Source organism: Oncorhynchus tshawytscha, unplaced genomic scaffold (genome assembly GCF_018296145.1).
Source record: "Oncorhynchus tshawytscha isolate Ot180627B unplaced genomic scaffold, Otsh_v2.0 Un_contig_4556_pilon_pilon, whole genome shotgun sequence".
NCBI lineage: Eukaryota > Metazoa > Chordata > Actinopteri > Salmoniformes > Salmonidae > Oncorhynchus > Oncorhynchus tshawytscha.
This window is the reverse complement of record NW_024609635.1, coordinates 264,565-277,304: the sequence shown is the minus strand read 5'-3', so window position 1 is coordinate 277,304 and position 12,740 is coordinate 264,565. Positions and strand designations below refer to the sequence as shown.

Here is a 12,740-nt window from a genome sequence, read left to right as displayed (position 1 = left end):
CTGGGTTGTCAGTTATTCAGCACTGGGTTGTCAGTTATTAAGCACTGTGGTGAGACTGGGTTTGTCAGTTATTCAGCACTGTGGTGAGACTGGGTTTGTCAGTTATTCAGCACTGTGGTGAGACTGGGTTGTCAGTTATTCAGCACTGTGTGGTGAGACTGGGTTGTCAGTTATTCAGCACTGCGGTAAGACTGGGTTGTCAGTTATTCAGCACTGCGGTGAGACTTGGGTGTCAGTTATTCAGCACGGCTGTGAGACTGGGTTGTCAGTTATTCAGCACTGTGGTTAGACTGGGTTGTCAGTTATTCAGCACTGCTGTGAGACTGGTTGTCAGTTATTCAGCACTGTGGTGAGACTGGGTTGTCAGTTATTCAGCACTGTGGTAAGAGACTTATTCAGCACTGGTAAGACTGGGTTGTCAGTTATTCAGCACTGTGGTAAGACTGGGTTGTCAGTTATTCAGCACTGTGGTGAGACTTGGGTGTCAGTTATTCAGCATGGCTGTGAGACTGGGTTGTCAGTTATTCAGCACTGTGGTGAGACTGGGTTGTCAGTTATTCAGCACTGTGGTGAGACTTGGGTTGTCAGTTATTCAGCACTGCTGGAGTTGTCAGTTATTCAGCACTGCTGGTGAGACTGGGTTGTCAGTTATTCAGCACTGTGGTGAGACTGGGTTGTCAGTTATTCAGCACTGTGGTGAGACTGGGTTGTCAGTTATTCAGCACTGTGGTGAGACTGGGTTGTCAGTTATTCAGCACTGTGGTGGGACTGAGACTGGCTGTTACTGTAAGGAGACTGGTTGTCAGTTGTAAGACTGGGTTGTCAGTTATTCAGCACTGTGTGAGACTGGAGTTGTCAGTTATTCACCACTGCTGTAAGACTGGGTTGTCAGTTATTCAGCACTGTGGTGAGACTTGGGTGTCAGTTATTCAGCACGGCTGTGAGACTGGGTTGTCAGTTATTCAGCACTCTGGTGAGACTGGGTTGTCAGTTATTCAGCACTGTGGTGAGACTGGGTTGTCAGTTATTCAGCACTGTGGTGAGACTGGGTTGTCAGTTATTCAGCACTGTGGTGAGACTGGGTTGTCAGTTATTCAGCACTGTGGTAAGACTGGGTTGTCAGTTATTCAGCACTGTGGTGAGACTTGGGTGTCAGTTATTCAGCACGGCTGTGAGACTGGGTTGTCAGTTATTCAGCACGGCTGTGAGACTGGGTTGTCAGTTATTCAGCACTCTGGTGAGACTGGGTTGTCAGTTATTCAGCACTGTGGTAAGACTGGGTTGTCAGTTATTCAGCACTGCGGTGAGACTTGGGTGTCAGTTATTCAGCACGGCTGTGAGACTGGGTTGTCAGTTATTCAGCACTGTGGTGAGACTGGGTTTTGTCAGTTATTCAGCACTGTGGTGAGACTTGGGTGTCAGTTATTCAGCACGGCTGTGAGACTGGGTTGTCAGTTATTCAGCACTGTGGTGAGACTGGGTTGTCAGTTATTCAGCACTGTGGTGACATCCGTATTGATCAAACCTTTATTTATCATCAATACACAGTCTGTAACGACTTTGCCTCTGGCTTTCAATAGAGGAAATAACAAGATACCACTATGGTATATTAAGGACTGGCACCTCTAGGACACACACACATACACACACATACAAAATCATATTATTTTAACCAACCTCAAATGCAGTATGATACACCCAATGGTAAAACCAAACATGGTGGTGACCAGCATGACTTTAAGATGATTCATGACAGACAACTTCCATCTGTAACACTATAGCCTAAAGGGAATAATGGGTAATGTGGGGTGCTTTTTCTTTAATATTCAGGTTGTGTCTGTATCCATCATCTAAACAGCCATTTAGATTCTCCGCAGCACAGATAAGAGGACACGTAGCGTTGGCCTCAGAGCCTCAGAGCCTGGGCCCAGTCTGGACTGCAGCAGGCCCACAGCAACCCATTAAAGCCAGTGGAGGGGAAAGCCATTCATAAGACAGATATAGAGAGGAGATGAGGCAGAGGCAGCTTGGATTTGTTCAATGGGGATAAAGGCGTGGTTAGGAGTTAAGGGAGGGAGATTGTGGCTGGGGGAGGGGGGACAAGGGGAGAATATTGCTGTGGTTGGTGACAGTCCTGGACCATGAACCATACACACACTATAGACCTGCACAATGTTGCAGCATGTTGTACTGGAAACCCTTTATGAACTGATTTAAGTTCCTTTAACACTGTCATTTAGTCTAAAGGACCTGAACTGTATGAGCAAATCATTTTTGGTTTATAGTAGCATAACATTTATAGTCCAAGTTATAGCCCATAAACATCATGGTCCTCACTGCTGAATGGGCTAAAAAGGTCCAATGTCCCCAACAACAACAATATCAGCATCAGCAGAACTACCTTGATGCTATTTATCAAACAGGACTGTGTTTCCACAATAATGACAGAGTGCTATGCTATGCTATGCATTGTTTAGAAAATACAAATATCCCCCTGATCGTCCATATCTGAAAAAATGTATTTCATTTCATATGTCCCATTCAAATCAATTTGCAACTGGGAGAGAGGGACATTAAAAACATGAATCACTGAGCCATTTGGAGAAGCTATTCATTTAACCCATAATAGTTGTTTAACTGCCATCCTCTTCACTGATTAGGCTACTGTTGTGGACGGACATGACACTGCCTGGTTCTGTCGCAAATGGCACACTGTTGGCACCCTATTCCCTATATAGTGCACTACATATGGGACCCTATGTGCCCTGGTCAAAAGTAGTGCACTATATAGGGAACAGGGTGCCATTTGGGACACAATCCCTCAATCAGAAAAGGAAGGCAGCACACTGGGAGAGATTCTAAAAGGAGAAGAGACTGGGATTTTGTGGATGTTCTTCCAGTCTTCCCTCTAGTGGGCTGTCTCCTTAAGATGGAAGGTGGCCTAGCAGTTAAGAGTGCTGGGCCAATAACTGAAAAGTCAGTGATTCGAACCCCCCGAGCCGACTAGGGGGAGAAATCTATCGATGTGCCCTTGAGCAAGGCACTTAAACCTAATTGCTCCTGTAATTCGTTCTGGATAAGATGGGCTGCTAAATGACAACAATAACAAAGCAAAACACAGAATATTAGAATATACTTTTTTAAATCTTAATTGGTTCCATATATGAGGAGAGGGTGAAATTGGCCATAGTTCTGACACTGATTGAGATGGTATCACCTTTTCTAGGCCTACTAGTTGCACAGAGCTTATGTCTTCCGTTCAAAGATTCCACAGCCATATAGACTACCAATAGAAATATCCATTTTTGAAAAAGAAAAGATTCTGATGTGGCTTTTTCTCGTTGAGCTTGACCCTGCTCTCTTGTGAAGATACATATGGAACTCAAATTCAACCATCTCGCTTGCCTCAGTGTTGGGAAACGATACAATGTCGCCACTTAGTGGTCAATTCTTCAACTGTTACCAGGCTAAACCAAGACAGGTAAATACAGGTTATCTTTCTAGAATTGTGGTGCTTCAAATAAAATATTAATGGCCCCTTTCGATTTCCTACACAGATATGAACACATTTTTTCTTAGACTCAGTTCTGAGAAAAGGCATCAGAAAATGAAAGACCTAGGCTATTTTTGTTATTTTATTTAATGCTTATTTACAATGATGGCCTACACCGGCCAAACCCTGACAACACTAGGCCAATTGTGCGTAGCTCTATGGGACTCCCAATCACGGCCGGTAGTGATACAGTCTGGAATTGAACCAGGGTAGTGACATCAAGCACTGAGATCTAATGCTGCCTTAGACCGCTGCGTCACTCAGGGAGCCCCTACTCCATTGTTTAGGGATCTGTTTTTCCTCATAAAATAACTTTGTATACAATGTAGGTTAGGCTATATCTTCAAATAATATTGTTTTAAAGTAATGTTGCAGTCATGGAAAATCATTCCCTGAGCAATAGAGACATTACATATAAATATTCTGCTATTTGTATGTGAAAATGTCATGGGATCTATTTGCTCTATTGAAATTGTTCCGCTCGTTGGGCACAATTACATTGTGCACATCTGACAGAGTGTCTTTAATTGGCATCAATGTATAACATGTGTAGGCTACCATCTTTTTGTTTATGTACAAAAATATATTTCCGATAGAGGGCATTGTAGAGTTGTATCTATGATGTAACAGCACCATCTCCCGTCTCTGTTGTTGTACGCCCCGAAAACACAGCATCAGCACCAGCGCGTCAACACCACCAGCCTGCCTGCTTTCTGTGCATACTTAGGTTACCTGCCTCCGTTCCACCATGAGGTTTCCATGACAAAGAAAGCGGCGAGACTAGGCCTCCATTCCTCCTTCTCTGTCTCATTTCGCGCAGTTATGTCTTTGGTTCGCGGCTCCCTCTCGCCATGCCTGCGGACCGCCTGTACCTGCTTTTCTCGCTGGTTGTGATCTCCTGCGGGGATGGTGTCGTGAGGGCGGCACCGGAGGGTGGTGTCCTCGGCGGCCTAATCACGCTGCTGGCCGCGGAGGACAATGCCATCGCCACTGTCCCAAACGGATCCATCACCGGCCAGACGGCCCTTTCTCAGGTTCAGACTCCGTCTGCCCTAACACCAGGTACAGGAGATGTTTGCGGTATATTTGGGTTGGGCTGCGGGTTTGAGGGCCTGTCCAGCATGTTAAAATGGTGGGGAGGAAATGTTCAGTGTGGAGAGAATAAAACATTGGGCATGATAACGGAACTGATAATAATTTCTCATTGATAATATCATATAGGACGATATAGGATGATGATATTAACCTATATGATATTTTGTGTATTTATCTCACTCAACAAAGGCTTCAACAATAATGCATACAGAAGCCTTGTAGAAATACAATGATGTTTTAAAACAATGTACACAACGATTGAACGGTTATCAGTAAACCTATGCACACCGGTTTTTACCAACTTTGTCTTCACCTATTGTAGAGTATCCTACGCATTCAATATAAAGTATTTTACTAAGATTTATGACTTTCACTGCAATCTAAGTCTGTCCCCTCGACAGATTCCCCGGGCAGCTAATCGGATTTAGAATGATTTCATTTGAAGGTTTTCGAGATTAGGGGATTATCAGTATGGCCAGTGTGAAACTGTGCTTGTAATGATCAGAGTTTTAATCCTTTAGTACAGCACACTCACACCATATCTTTTTCACCATTGCCTTGCTTCAGAAGTCCTTTATTTAATTGACTAAGCCTCATCATATTAGTTAGAGTTATTATCACAAGTAACTATGATCAGATTAGATTAGTAAACAGATTGTAGTCTATAAATAGGCTGTCGGGGCAGCCTTGTATGCTAAATAGGGCCTGGCCTATAGCATCAGTGTGTGTGTTGGTGGGGCAGGGGTGTGTGCTGTGCATATGAAGTGTGTGTGTGTGTGTGTGTGTGTGTGTGTGTGTGTGTGTGTGTGTGTGTGTGTGTGTGTGTGTGTGTGTGTGTGTGTGTGTGTGTGTGTGTGTGTGTGTGTGTGTGTTGTTGTTGTAGGGGGGGAACGTCGTCTGACACCGCACAAGGCCTCTCACAGATGCTACAGCACTTTGATCTATTTTTCATTACCTCTCACAGATTCAGCTCTCATCACATTTTCATGTGCAGTTAAGGTTCCTGAGATAATTCATAGAGTTGCCATTGAATCTGAGGAGAGACTGTTTAAATGGGATCCCTGCATTCACAAAGCCACACACCGGCATACACCTTCAGATAAACCTTCGAAAACACCTTTAAATGCACCTCCTTGGTCTTTTAGTGTAGTCTTGTCTCTTTGTATGTGGCTTTGTAAATGATTTGTTCCATCACAAAGGCTGTGTTCTGCACTGGTACATTCTATGAACATACATTAGTGTTCTGCAATTCTAGTGTAGAAAATCAGCCATACAAACAAAGGTTTAATATTACTTTGTCATTGCAATACACAAACTGCCTCACTTCCTGTGCTTCACTTCCTGTTTCCTGTGTCTCCCCAGAGCCGCCCTTTGCCCTGAGGGTCCTGGTGAAGGATCAGGTGACCCGGCGGCGCCTGGGCGGGGCCCAGGTGGGGGTGTTTGTCAACCACACCCTGAGTAGCCAGGCCCTGACTGGGGAGAAGGGAGACGTGCTGCTCAGGGTCCCCTACAGCCTGGGACTCAGCCTCACCATTGTAGCTAGCATGGAGGGATACGTCCTCACCCTGTTGCCCTGGAGGACCACCAAGAGACCTAGTGAGTAGCACTGTGATAGTCTGGCCCCACCTGGAGGAGCCCCTGAGAAGCACCCAACCAGCTGACCTATGGGTGTCGGGTGTGGCTAAATTCTAGAGTTTAAACTGGGATAGTTCACCCAAACTACTAAATGATATAGCTGTTTGTTTCCTTTCCTTTAAAGCATTAAGACACAATGAGCTAAATAAGGTGTTCGCCTACTGTGTCACATAGCACATTAGCATCAGTGTTTGTTTTTGTTTTTGCGTTGGAGCAAAGCACAATTTAATGCCTTACACTCCATTAATTGTATTGATTTCTTACTCTCAGAAGCAGGATGCACTCACTATGTATAGAACGTGTAGCCAGCGAGTCTGAGGCAAGCGTTTTGTGCTGAAATGTAACACCATAATGCCATGTCATATCTAGTGTCAGCTAATTGCAGCTGTATTGAATAAGATGTTAAGGGGACTCTGAACACCATTTAGACATGCTGTATTTAGTAAGAGGAGACTGCTGCTCTTAGGGCTGCTCTCTCTCTCTCTCTCTCTCTCTCTCTCTCTCTATCTTGAATAAGGCAGAGCAAAGGAGAGAAAGAAAGAGAGAGAACAGAGCAAGATAAAGAGAGAGGGGGCAAAGAAAGAACTGAGAGAGAGGTGACTGGTGGTACAAGCTATGCTCAGCGTCATCAAAAGCCACTTCCCTTCTCTCTAGTCTTACACGCAGGACCATAAAAAGCCCTTTTCAATGTCGCCATCTACTGGTGTCTTTGTAGAAGTACAGGAACATGACGCTACAAAGGGACCCTTTTGAAGGTACATCTCAATAGTGTCTAGTGAGTTCCTGATTGGAATGTCACCTGACCTGACCTCACCTCATGTGTATACAGTATTCTCCTCAGTGACCTTATCGCTGCTCCCTCAAAACCAAGGCAACATCTGGCTGTTTGATGACTCCGTGCTCATCACTGGGAAGTTACCTGGTATGTGCACACATCTGGAAACTGTCACTTCAACATAACCCTAAATGTGATGCAACATCTTACTCTTTGAACAATTTTAGTCTACTGTGGCAGAAGTGCTTTGGTAGAGGGAATGAACTCCATCTGGTCTTTTTGTTCTTATTTCCACAGACATCTCCTACCAGCCCAGCGTTCAGTTCCCCAAGAGTCACCTGATGCTCTCTGACGGAAGTAACACCTCCACAGTGATGGCTTACCTGACCGTGCCACAGCGCCACCTAGGCAAGGACTGTGTCAACTGCACCCCAGGCATCATTCACAACAAGTCAGGTGGGCTCAGCAAATCGAATACATGGAGTGCAGTGCACCAACTAATGGAAATGAGAGGTGGTATTGATACATGGAAGTAAGCATTGAACACTTCCAAGATTGAGGAATATTTCAAGATTCTGAGCTGAAGTAGCCCTGTTCATTTTCTGAAAACTATTCCTCTTTAATGTTGTAGTGTTTGTAGAGCCTGCATATTTTTAAACGTTGGACATGTTGTAATTCTCTCCCGTGTGTTTGTATGTCACAGGAGGTTGGTGGCATCTTAATTGGGGTGGACGGGCTCGTGGTAATGGCTGGAGCGGAATTAGTGGAATGGTATCAAATACATCAAACACATGGTTTCCATGGTTTCCATGTGTTTGATGCCATTCCATTTGCTCCCTTCCAGCCATTATTATGAGCCGTCCTCCCCTCAGCAGCCTCCACTGTTGTATGTGTGTTCAGTGTTCAGGAGTGTTGAGTTGCGGGCGATGGCAGCGGTCAGCACTCTGCTGTACTCTGGTGGTCAGGAGGTCCAGGTGAAAGGCCCCATCCAGATCTCCCTGCCCCTGGCACACACCACCAACCTGAGGCCCTCGGACACCCTCCCTGCCTGGGACTTCAACACCAAGACAGGTGGGGAATATAGCTACTAGAGAAGTTTGTGGTCATACGCACGTCCTTAGAAACATACAGCAGGAGCAGGAGAATACTTGTAAAGAACAGGAAGGCCTGGACACTGTTTATGCTCTCAATTCACCTCTTTATCGACAATGTTTCGATCCAAACCGGCTCTTCGTCTGGTCAAAACGAAGATGAAGATCCGGTTTGGATCTAAACGTTGTCAATAAAGAGGTGAGAATTGGGAGCATAAACAGTGTCCAGGCCTTCCTGTTCTTTATGAATATAGCTATTAGTGCAACAGAAGGACTAGGGCTGAAACTACCTTAGTAACTTGTAACTTTGTTTACAAAATACTACCTGTGTTCACTTACTTTGTGGAACTGGAAGTATCTGCCTGTGTCTTCCAAGTTTTACTTCATACATTTTCCTCACAATGTTTTGTCTTCCAGGTGCTTGGGAGAACCAGGGTTTGGGGATAGTGAAGATGGTTGGAGATCATCTGGTCTGGACCTACATTGCTTCTCACCTGGGTTACTGGATCGCTGCACCCCTACCCTCCTCCAACGGTATAACGATTGTAATGGTCCAAAATGAAGTTTTTGTGAATTGAATGTTACAAATGAACTAAATGATGGAGTCTCACTCTCAGTATTGTCTTCAAACATGTCTTACTATCCTGGAGAACATATTGACCACAATCAACATAATATAATCAACTCATCTCTGTCTGTCTGTACCTGTCTAGGTTATATGGGCCATGCCAGCTCAATGGAATTCCTCTCCTACCACACCTACCTGCTCGTAGGAATACTGGGTGGGACTCTGGTTATAGTCTTGGGGTTTCTGGCTGTGCTGCTGTGTCAATGTGGGTAAGAGACCAACCTAATTAACTAACGTTACTGATTGTGTGTCAACTGCAGCTGGAAATATCACAGATGGGGGTGTGTGGGGTGAAGGGGGTTGTACAAAATGTTTACAGTAAGTTATACAATTTAAAACATTTGAATGGCCAGGATTATTCTACAAATTATTGACACAAATGCTGATTATATGAAGTTAAACATACACATAACAAAGATCCCCCAAAAGACCCACTGTGTATTGATTACCTTCTCTGCTTCTCAATCAACCTACTGTGTTGACTGTCATCTGCAGAGGTTCAGGTTCCTCTCGTGGGCCGAGGAGGAGAGCACGGTTCTCGAAGCGGTCCGCTCTGAAGAAGGACCAGACCACCTCCACCCACATGGAGGAGGGCCATGCCATGATGTCCTTCCACCCCGGAGACAGAGCCCACGGCCTGGCCTCGCGCAGCGTCCAGTGTGACCCCTCCACCCCCAGGCACAACAAAGCCAACTACAACATCTATGTGGAAGACCCCGGGCGTGGGTCCGCCCTCCTGTATGAAAATGTGGGGAGCGGGGCCAAGGGACCCCCGACATCACACCACTACATCAACAGTGAGGAGGTGGCCAGGCTGAGGGAGAGGTCCAGCGAGGAGCAGAACAGAGCCCACCTGGGTGGAGGTGCTCAGCTGCTCCACCTTTACAACCAGCCTGTGGCCATCCTCCAGGCCCCGGAGCGCTTCAGCAGCCAAGGTGGGGAGCAGCAAGGATCAGGCTGCAAGTCGGCCACCTTCCCCGTAATGGAGGAGCCTATGACACCCACTCCCACTCTGAGCAGGGCGGTCATGACAGCTACACCCAGACCCTCCCTAAGAACCCCCACCATGCCCAGGGAGCCAACCCCAGCAGGGCGGCCAGGACCAGCCCCAGGCCCTGGAGACCACTCCCCAAGGCCCAGCCTCTAATCCTGGGGCGTGGGGCCGGTACAGCAGCCTCCCGGAGTCCTCCGTTTCCGTCCCCGGTACTCTGAACGAGGCGGCTGGAATGAGGGCCTTCAGCAGTGGGATGGGGGCCCCAGTGAACTCCAGGGGATATCAGAGCGTACACTCCTGGAGCTGACCCGAGGCAAGGCCTCGTCGCCTCACCCCAGGGCCTGGTTCGTCTCCCTGGATGGGAAACCAGCCGCCTCGGTCCGCCACTCCATCATAGAGCTCCAGGGACGCCACCCACGGCCCCCAGCAGCAACGACACCAGCCTGGACTCTGGCGTGGACATGAATGAGCCCCAGCAGAGTGTGAGGGAGGCGGAGCGAGAGAGGCCTTCCATCCGTGGCTCGTTCCCCCACCACAGCAGAGGGCGCTACAGCGAGGAGCAGGACCTGAGCAGCAGTGAGAGCGGCACCACCGCCACCTGCACCCCTGAAGACCCCTACCTGAGGAACATTCTGGACGGGGAGCAGCGGGGCCATTCCCAATATCCCGGAGGAGCGGGACGGAATGGACACGTCCAGTGCACAGGAGGACAGTGAGTCGAGGGGGACACCGCCCCCACGCAGGCTGAGGAAGGTGAGGGAGAAGGGGAGGGCCGAGAAGAGAAGCGCCAGGCACCATGTCAGAGAAGAGAGGCCTCTGGTCAAACGGAGCTAAGGCACTGTTCACCAGAGATGGACTGGGATGGGACTTATTTCAATACCAGTCAATTCTGGAAGTGTATTGACATTATTGGCATTCAGTAGTTAATGGGCATGTTTCATGTCCAGTTGCATGGTCAGTGCTTTTTCCTCAATTGGCTGTGATGGTTACAGAAATGTTGAATCTGTCAAGAAGGGATTGAGTTTATTGTTGATTGTTTTCCTATAGGGGTCGTATGTTGACGGACGGCTGAGACAACGTATGGCGATGTTAAAGCGTTTTCTGTGGTTTGATGGATGTGTATGCTCCAGTCCTTCTAAAAGGAATAGTTAGATAGATGCTAGTGGACACAGCAGTAGTATGGCTTCAGATCGTCTCATTCCTGGCATCTGCGTCAAAGAAGATGTGTTCTTTACACTGCCTGCGATGAGGAGTCAGAGATGCTGTATAGCGAGATAATGAAGGGTAATTAGAGAGGATAGAGGGCTGTATTGGGCTGAGCCGATGAGATCTGGCAGCAGAGACGGACAGTGATACAGTCCTCCTGTACAGAACACTGACACTTACCCACCGTGATTGCCTGCCTTTAAAGGAAATCGATATTAACACCATTGCCTGCTCTGCTCACAGTGTTTAAGACTGGCTGTACCCAGCCATCTGTCTATTGCTCTGTTTGTAAACTAGACACTGATTCACAGCTGTCCCTTTTAGAGGTCATCTTTACACCTCTATTAAGGGGGAAATACCATTATTTCTTTGAGAATGCATGAAAGGTATAAAGTCAAATGTTGTGTATGAAAAGAGGAAAGTGTGTGTATTTGACTTGTAGTGTGAAGACAATGGAAAGGATTCTCTTCTTAGGGACATTAAGTCTGAGGGATACTAATCCAGTCATGTGTTACTTTAACGTATTCGTCTTCAAATAGTTACTGTTGATGTTCAATGATTCCTGTTCAACGAGCAGATCTTACACAACACATCGCTGTCCTTACATACAGATGGAGTATTGGGAGGTGGTCAGTTTAAGCTTTCATTGTTCAGTCTAAAAAGCACAGAACACAATTGGGAACGATACACGTAATATAATTTGATTGGTTAGAACCCACTGCAATGAGAACGTAATAAGCGTAACATAAAACACTCAAATAAATGAAAGCACTCAAATGTTTTTGTTGTTGTAAAAAGTGAGGTGGTATTTCAAATGAACACAAACTATATTGCTGTGATGGACTGATACATTTGGTGAAGCACACAATCTCCTCCTGAAAATGATCTGACCAGCGATATCAGTCGTCCTGCTGCTAAATTTGAAACAACATTCATATTTTGCCCATATTTAGTCTTCCTCGTGGTGTGACATCACACACGCCAGTCCTTCAGTGTGTATGAGGATAAATACTGTACATGAATAGCTTTATTTGGTATGTACATACTCAAGCATATGATCTAGTATGTGTGATCGTGTATTTTTATGTATGTATGCATACATCGTCCTATCCTTTCTCAGCAACTGCGACAAAAAATGTTCCAAGAGAATGAGAATGCTTCTCAGAGTGAAGAAGAAAGATGTGCTTTTTTGAGCCATCATCACTATTCATGAACCCAAGCTTTAGTGTATGTGCTTTACTTCGGAGGTTTGTTACATTATTGTATGTTAGCTTTGGTGCGATGAATAGGTTCAAATGTGATCCGGGGTGTAAAAAGCTTGACGACGTAGCAACTTCTACCTTCTAAATGTAGCAGCGCAAGTTATATACCTGACGAATGCAGCGATGATTTATGAAGCTTAAAATGATTGAAGGCTGAACATGTTGTTATTGTCGCCACTGATGAAGGTTAGGAAAAACAAGATGTTTCAACCGTTGGAGAATTGTATAAAGTATAGTATGTAATAATATTTCTCAGAGACAAAACAGACCCCACTGGCCCATCCTTTTCAAAGTGGCCTTCACTGAATGTATTTCCTTGTATTTATTTCATTGTAATGTAGTGTATTTCTACTGTCCATATTCATTTAACATTAACTGGCATTCAGGCTTTTGAAACAGGCATTTCTTGTGTTGATTACGTCAGTATATTACAGTAGTGTGATTAGTCTGCCTTTTTGTGCACTTATCAATGCCTAAGTAATAAACTCACTTGATACCAAG

The 12,740-nt window shown here is 45.8% G+C and overlaps 1 protein-coding gene across 1 annotated transcript; it reads left to right on the top strand.

Moving 5' to 3' along the window:
* Positions 1 to 4,181: 4,181 nt before the first annotated feature.
* On the top strand, positions 4,182 to 12,739 carry LOC121845350 (protein FAM171B-like). Its single transcript, XM_042316534.1, is given in 12 exon segments — positions 4,182 to 4,615; positions 6,011 to 6,244; positions 7,113 to 7,205; positions 7,356 to 7,514; positions 7,959 to 8,129; positions 8,567 to 8,683; positions 8,863 to 8,986; positions 9,273 to 9,756; positions 9,869 to 10,033; positions 10,036 to 10,197; positions 10,200 to 10,409; positions 10,411 to 12,739. Coding segments are annotated over 12 exon segments (2,325 nt in total). The 5' UTR covers positions 4,182 to 4,404; the 3' UTR covers positions 10,606 to 12,739.
* The last annotated feature ends 1 nt before the right edge of the window (position 12,740 follows it).